At 41.8% G+C, this 8164-nt stretch overlaps 1 protein-coding gene and 1 long non-coding RNA gene across 2 annotated transcripts in view; one reads left to right on the top strand and one right to left on the bottom strand.

Moving 5' to 3' along the window:
* Positions 1–4211, top strand: part of dtd2 (D-aminoacyl-tRNA deacylase 2) — a 5781-nt gene extending 1570 nt beyond the window's left edge. Inside the window, exon 3 of the mRNA XM_020518321.2 lies at positions 3222–4211. Coding sequence (XP_020373910.2) covers positions 3222–3547 — 326 coding nt within the window. The 3' untranslated portion in view covers positions 3548–4211. The remainder of the gene's footprint in view (positions 1–3221) is intronic.
* Positions 4212–5102: 891 nt separating this feature from the next.
* Positions 5103–8164, bottom strand: part of LOC125483675 — a 4171-nt gene continuing 1109 nt past the window's right edge. The window contains exon 3 of the long non-coding RNA XR_007262619.1: positions 5103–7057. This is a non-coding gene — a long non-coding RNA (uncharacterized LOC125483675). The remainder of the gene's footprint in view (positions 7058–8164) is intronic.

Below are 8164 nucleotides of genomic sequence, written 5' to 3'. Positions count from 1 at the left end.
TCCTCAGACGACATGTCCATCCTGGGCCTCCTGCAGTGCCACAACGATGCCACCCGAAGGTTGCAGGAACAGCAACTCATATTCCGCTTGGGAACCCTGCAGCCCAATGGTATCAATGTGGATTTCACAAGCTTCAAAATCTCCCCTCCCCCTACCGCATCCCAAAACCAGTCCAGCTCGTCCCCGCCTCCCTAACCTGTTCTTCCTCCCACCTATCCCCTCCTCCCACCTCAAGCCACCCCCCATCTCCTACCTGCTAACCTCATCCCGCCCCCTTGACCTGTCCGTCCTCCCTGGACTGACCTATCCCCTTCCTAACTCCCCACCTACACTCACCTTTACTGGCTCTTCGACCTGTCTCTTTCCTCTCCACCTATCCGCCTCCCCCTCTCTCCCTATTTATTTCAGAACCCCCTTCCCCTCCCCCATTTCTGATGAAGGGTCTAGGCCCGAAACGTCGGCCTTTCTGCTCCTATGATGCTGCTTGGCCTGCTGTGTTCATCCAGCTCTGCACCTGATTAAAAATATCTGCAGTTTCTATTTCATGCTGTTCCAAGACTTCCAATGCCGAGTCAATCACAGTTTTAAAAATTAATGTATAACAACTTCACCAACAACATGCATTTATAGAGCTCTTTTTGAAGTTCCAAGGCATTTAAAGGAACAAGCGGTAAAATTGACAAGGAGCCACTGTGAATATTAAAATAAGTCAGTGAATATTGGTCAAACCAACCAACTATTTTAGAGAAGGAGATGGAGATGGAGAGATGTCAAGATTTATGGAAATTATAATTTCAAATTTAGAGATGTGAAAACAATTGTCAGTAGTTTGGAAATCAACCGTGTAGAACTTTGGAGAGGAAAGTAGAGTTGTAGATGTGGGAGTTAATCAGGACAAAAAAAGTTGAGTTTTTTTTAAGATGGAGATTGACTATGGCAGATTTGAACAGAAGCATTCCAGTACTTTTAAAAAAAAACTGTTAAGAATATCAGTTCCCAGGAGGCCAGCAGGGAAATTTGCTGGTCAGTAGTTTAGTGTGAATAGAACTCAAAACAGAAGGTTAGTCTATGGCCATCATGAACTCAAGGATGGGTATGAAGGAAATTGGAGTGAAGTTAGAGAAAGATATGTGAACATACTTTTACGTATTATAAAACAAATAATTGTAAAATTTCCAGTTTATTTAAGAAGTCCCTGCAGATTTCAGTTTTTTTTTATTTCTAACAAATCTCTTGAAGAAAATTAACTTTTTGATTTGAAGCATCTCCAATTTATTGCGGGTGTTACTTTGCTGTAATGAAAGAAAATCTGACACCCTGTTACATAAGAAGCGATAAGGTCTGACACCCATAAGTTTGAAAAGATTATAGGTTGTAAGAAGTGCCTTAAAGGAAGAAAGCAACTTAGATTGCTGGAGAAGGATCTGGAGGACAACTGAGGGCCTCAGCAACTGAACGCAAAGTCATTGATAGTAGAGTGGTTAAAATAGTATGTGTGCAAGAGATCAAAATTTTAGGATCACACACATTTTGAAGGCTTGTGGCACTGGAGCTGATTACAGAGATGTGGGATGAGGCCCTGGAGAGCATTGAAAACAAAAATAAGCATTTTAAAATCAACATATTACCTAACCAGGAACTAATGTAGGTCAGCATTCACTGAGGTGATAAGTGAAATAGTTCATGACATACAACAAAGAGATATCCAAGTGAGAAAGAAGGGTTCTAGGAAGGGGATAAGCTAACCATGAGTGACCAGGGAAGTTAAGGATAGCATCAATTCAAATTGTATGCTTTTTGTTTTATCCATGTGTCAAAGATTAGTGATAAGCCAGAGGATTAGGAAAGTTTTAAATTCAGACAACAAAAGATGACCCAATAAAAGGAGAACATAAACTTTGAGAGTATATTTGCAAGTAATATCAAGACAGACAGGAAGAGCTTGTTAAAAATATAAAATGGAAGAGGGAGGCTGAAGTGAACATTAATCCTAAGACAGTGAGGCTGGGGAAATAATAATAGGAAAACAAGAAATGGTATAGGTGTAGAATACAAACTTGCACTACTTTTCACAGTTGAAGACGCTAATAGGATTCCGAAATACAAAATGATAAGAGCTAATAGTTTTGGGATTAGTATATTTGCATGGATAGAGGATTGGCCAACTATTATAAGACATTTGGGATAATTGGGGTGGGTGGCAGCATTTTCAGGATGGCAACCTGTAACTGCAGAATACCTTGGGGATCAGGGCTGGGGCCATGATTATTTACAATATATATTCATGATTTGGATAAGGGGAATGAATGTTTGATTGCAGGTTTGCAGGCAGCACAAGAACAAGTGGAAAAGCAAGTGATGAGGATAACACAGTCTGCAAAGGGATATGTGCAAGTCAAGTGAGTTGGCAAATGGAATATTATGTGAGAAGATGTGAGGTCATGCACTTTGGCAGGACGAATAAGGAAACTGAATATTATTCCAGTAGAGAAAGCTGCAGCACAGAGGGTTTTGGTGTCCTTGTGCCTAAATCACAAAAAGCTAGCATACCCGTTCAGAGGGATGTTGGTGAAGCACAGTGGAGGGAAATTAATTCTGTATTTAACCAAAATAATGAGTTTTGTTTCTGTCGGTGGGTGTCCGAAATGGAAATATTCAGTTTTTCAATTCTAATATAGATCTTATTGATGAGCGCAACATAAGGTTCGTTGAAAGGAATGGAACAAGTGTAGCCTTTGGAAAATAGATCTGCAAACGGATTGAGTCAACATTTTTAAGTTGTGAAAATTGTAAAGTTACAAGCTTGCTAAGAAATTGTGACTTGAACACAGTATAATATTTAATAGAATACAAGTGTAACTTGAATACTTATTCCATTCTGATTCATGTGCGCTGTGCCAAAGACAAGTCCATGGTTCATTATCTGCTAATACTTTATCTTGGGCCATTTTTCATGGTGGTTTCTTAGGATGGTGGTTTGATACTTTACATTTTCAGAACCAGGTCAAAACACAAGAACCATGTCTTCCTCAACCTTAGTGGGAATCAAACTCATGCTATTGGCGTTCTGATCCACACTGTAGTCATTCAGCCAACTGAAGTAACTAGTGCCCATTCAAATTTGTTCTAATAGAGTTGATAAAGTATATTGTGGTCAAGTAGTTAGGGTTATGAATGCAACTGCACATACTAAGCTTTCGATTTTTTTTCTCCTGCTACAGTTAATACGTTGTTGAACGTGAAGCTCTGTGAGACCGATGAAGGCAACCATGTGTCAGTGCTGGATCTACCTGCTAATGTTGTCATTATACCTCAGGCCACATTGGGTGGCAAACTCAAGGGGCGTAGCATGCAGTACCATTATAACATTGGAAAAGAGGAAGGAAAAGAACTGTACGAGTACTTTGTTGCTCTATGTGAAAAGGAATTTGCCTCAAATGCTAAATGTGCTGAAGCTGGAGTTGTGGTCAGGCATGGGACCTATGGGATCAGACAAGTGCTGCAAACAGACACCAATGGACCATATACTCACTTGATTGAATTTTAAAACATTATTTCACAATTCAGAAATATGTACAAGAATGTATTGTTCTTCTGTTTTTATGTGTATAAAGTCTTTTTTCTTTGGAATAGACTTGCAGTGAATTAGACCACTATTATTACGAGATTACATTTCTGTGTTCAGAGAGACTGACATTTTTGATTGTTCATTCATGGGATGTGGGCATCACTGGTTTGACAGCATTTATTGTCCATCTATAGTCGCCCAGAGAAAGTGGTGGTGAGCTGCTTTCTTGAACTGCTACAGTCTACATGCTGTAGCTAGACCCACAATACTGTTAGGGAGGAAGTTCCATAATTATGAACCAACCATACTGAAGCAATGTTGATAAATTTCCAAGTCAGGATGTGGTGGCTTGGAAGGGAACGTGCTGATGGTGGTATTCATATGTATCTATTGCCCTTCTCCTTTATAGATGGAAGTGGATGTGCGTTGGGAAGGTGCTGTCCAAGGAGCTTTGGTGAATTTCTGCAGCTTATCTTGTCAATAGTACACACCGTTATGGTGCGGAGGGACTGGCTGTCTTTGGATGTGGTCCCAGTGAAATGTGCTGCTTTTTTTCTGGACGGAGTCAAGCTTCTTGATCTTGTAAATGATACCCCCTGCTTCATCTTGAATTACATTTTATAAAGCAGTTTTGGATAAAATATTTGAATAATGACCTCCATTATAATGCTTTAACCCAGGCTGTTAGAAAAGTAACTGACTGGATCTATCATACTTCAATACCGTAAGTGGAATGATTCACACTTAGTCCCAGCCAAGATGTCAGGACCATTAGCAGGTCAGGGATGAATATGACTAATGAACAAATTTTGCTTGGGCTCTTTTACTGAGCAAAGGCATCAACATCCTGCCTGATGTGAGAAACCATTGTGAGCATGAACAGGATGACATGTCCATTCTATTCAAGGAAGGATTTCAAATGAAAGGGTCCATGATGTGGGTTAGAATGACTTGCAGTACTTGGATTTTAAAGGCTGAAGCAGTTGGGGGAATGGAGAGAAAACCAATGAAGGGTGGTCCTCAAGCCTTTGTCTTCCTAGAGATTCTGCTCTGGGACCTGAGGGACTGCACTGAGGGCAATGCTTCCAAGGACAGTCTTGGATGAAAATGTCAAAGGAAAGCAGATGTGTGATCCCTTCTACCTCAAGACTGTACAGTAATGATCCAGGATCTCTGGGGCACATGACAGATGAGTGGCTGGCCAGGTCTGAAGCCCTTCTATAACTCTGCACTTCACTTTCATTGAGGAAGGCCCCAATGTTGTTCACTTGCCCTGATGACCTTGTCAGGTTACTCACAGATAAGAAACATGTCTTGGCAATTAATTAAAAGTTAACAGTAATTAATTATTTTAAATATCTTAATTGGTTTCCCAACCGATCTAAGGGGGTTTCCTATATCTTAGAATCTGCCCTTGAAACATGGAAGAAGTTGGGATCATGTCAGGATCCTGGCAGTTCACTCAACATATTTCTTTTGGCTGATAATGAACAATGCTTTCAGCAGATTTTAAACATTCATGACACAGATTGTGTACAGTTTCAAGTTTGCAGTAAGTATTTTACTGATTACATTAAACTCTGGTCAGTGGTACACTGTTAATGAGGCAATATTGGACATCTTGCAACCATGGAGACTTATCACAAAATGGATATATAAAGCAGAAAATGATAACAACAAATGTTTTTATATAAACCTGAAAATCCTTTCAAAAAATGTCTTGACTGATGTGGTGACTATAAAAGTGAACTGGTTTGGTGGTTGCCATTTAAAGGACTTCTTTCCAACCCAACTCTCATCCATGGTTTGATCTCTTGTGCACAGTTATAACTTATTAGAAAATAAAACATCCATTTATAAGTGGAAAGAGATGGGATCAACTTACACAGCATGATATATGGCAGCAAACCTGGATACATTCTTTAACAGACCAGGAACACGATTTTTAGAAAAAGATGTGAAATCATTAGGGGGAAGACTCTCGAATGGTTCCAGAATGAGGAGTTTGTTTTGATAGATTGGAGAAGTTGAGACTATTTTCCTTGGAAAGAGAAGATTGAGAGAAGGTTTGATACTTATTCAAAATCTTGAAGTGCCTGGATCATGCAGATAGAGAGAACTTGTTCCCAATGGATTGAGAGGGGACAAATTTGAAGTAATTTGTCAAAGAAGCAATAGCAGTTAGGATTTGCTGTGTGAAGCTTGTGTATTCAAGAGGGAATTTGATTGATATGTGAAAGAGAACATTCATGCCTATGGGGGAAATGAGACTCGGTAAACTACACAGAATATTGTTCCCTTAATTTGAGGATAATACTTATGCAGAGTTTCTGTTGTGGGTCTCCATGCAAGTGAATAAACCAAATCTCTGGGCACATGGAGCAGGATGTCCATAACAGAATCAGATGTGGAGTGCAGCATTTTCTTTCTGTTCCTATGCTGCCTTTTGTCGTTTACATGTCTAAACTCAAAGCATGATGCTGCTGGACAGATGAGTTGTTGCAGCTTTAAACAAGGATAAGAAAGACCTCCCTGTTGTTAATGTCAGTGCTGCTTTGCTTCCAGGAGTGTTGCTTTTTTTTTTGTTTTTTGAGAGTTAAGTAACCAGACCTGGCAGAGGAGAAATGTTTTGGGATCCAGATGCAGTGTTCAGTCCATTGTGATTTTGCAGGAGTTCTATCTGAATGATTGCATAGCTATCTTCAAATAGATGCTACTGTTTTTTCACTGATGGTCCTTTCACTGAATCCAGAGAATGCAGTAGGCACAGATAGATTGAATGGCCTCCTTCTGGGTTCTGTGCTGTTACAATTCTGTTATTTTGTGATCAGCTATCTTGTTTTTCAGTATCAGCCTTTTAAAATCTTGACCATTGTACATGACACCTGAGTTCTAATTTATTGAAGGATTGTTCAACTTGCTCCACTGGTCATTGGGCTCACTGCTCATAATGGCCCAAATCTTCAGTGCAGTCGAGGACAGAAAAATCTATGTAGGCAGCAATGGAGTGAATTGGCACTGAAGTGAAACTCCAATTTGCAGCTGTAATTTCCGTTTTCATGTTTAAAAGGTTCTAAAAGCACTTTAACAACGTTGAGAGAAGGTAAATGATGGGGTAGAATTAGAATTAGATTTGTCACGTGTACTGAAGTATAGGAATATAGGAGTACATTGAAAAGTATACAAAGTTGCCATTCGTTGGCACCATCTTGGTTGCACACGATTATAAAATTGTAATTAAATAAACAGAAATAAAGGAAACAAAGCCAAAAGGAATGAGAAATGTCCAAACATTAAAACTTAAGTTGTCTCCATGCAGGCACCCAGGCCAGCCCACAGCCTGGAGTCTTGGGAGGAGCTGAGTGTTTGCTGCTAATGCTACCACTTCTGATCTCCTCCTGCTGCCTCTAATTCTACAACTACCGGTGCTGGAACATGCTTGGGCAGGGCTTGCTTGCGGCCTCTGAATGCCAGATCCCTCACCGGGTCCTGGAACATGACAAAAAAAAAGGCCCTTTAGCTCATTTTGTCAGTACCAGACATCAAGTAATCCCATTTTTCTACACCTGGCCCTGAGCCTTGCATCTATAATGTTTCAAATGGTTATCTAAATAGTCAAAAGTCTGGAAGGTTCCCGCCTGTACCTTAAACAACCATCAAACCTGAAATAGACCACTGTTCACAGCAAACTATCCAGCCTTCAGGACCACATTGACCACAACACAGTACAACCCTGCCATGGTAATTTCTGCAAGACATTTCAGATCTTTGTCGTAGGATCACTACCCACTACCTGCACGGCAGATACTCATGTGACTTGGCCAATGTTGTCTATCTCTTAGGCTGCAGGCAAGGATTCCCGGAGGCATGGTACATTGGTGAAACCATGCAGATGCAATGACAACGGATGAATGGACACCGCGCAACAATCACCAGACGGGAATGTTCCCTCGGTGGGGGAGCACTTCAGTGGTCAAGGACGTTTGGGATACACAACAACGCAGAGTCATCAAACAGAGGCTGATAGCAAAGTTCAGTACCCATGAGGACCGCCTCAACTGGGATCTTGGCTTCATGAGGCATTACAGGTGACCCCACTGCAGTTTTCTCTCCCTTTCTTTCTTTCTCTCTTTCTCTCTCTCTCTCTCTCTCTCTCTCCCCCCCCCCCCACCGACTTCACGAAATGACTTAAAATTTGATGCTGCTTGAAATAAGCTTTTTAGTCCAACCAGCAGCAACTTTGGAGACGTGTGGTGACTGTGTGATTTTTCTCTCTTTTCCCCCCCCCCACCACGCTCTCTCTCTCTCTCCTCACCCCCCCCCTCACACGCGCGCACGCTCTCTCTCCTCACCCCCCCCACTCACTCGCGTGCGCGCTCTCTCTCCTCACCCCTCCACTCACTCACGCGCACTCTCTCTCCTCACCCACCCCACTCACTCGCGCGCGCTCTCTCTCCTCCCCGCTCACTCGCGTGTGCTCTCTCTCCTCACTCCTCCCCGCTCACTCGCGCGAGCTCTCTCTCCTCACTCCTCCCCGCTCACTCGCGCGCTCTCTCTCCTCACTCCTCCCCGCTCACTCGCGCGCTCTCTCTCTCC

Source organism: Rhincodon typus, chromosome 8, assembly GCF_021869965.1.
Source record: "Rhincodon typus isolate 14 chromosome 8, sRhiTyp1.1, whole genome shotgun sequence".
Taxonomy (NCBI): domain Eukaryota; kingdom Metazoa; phylum Chordata; class Chondrichthyes; order Orectolobiformes; family Rhincodontidae; genus Rhincodon; species Rhincodon typus.
The sequence above is the reverse complement of the archived record's forward strand: the minus strand, read 5'-3'. Positions and strand labels throughout refer to the sequence as shown.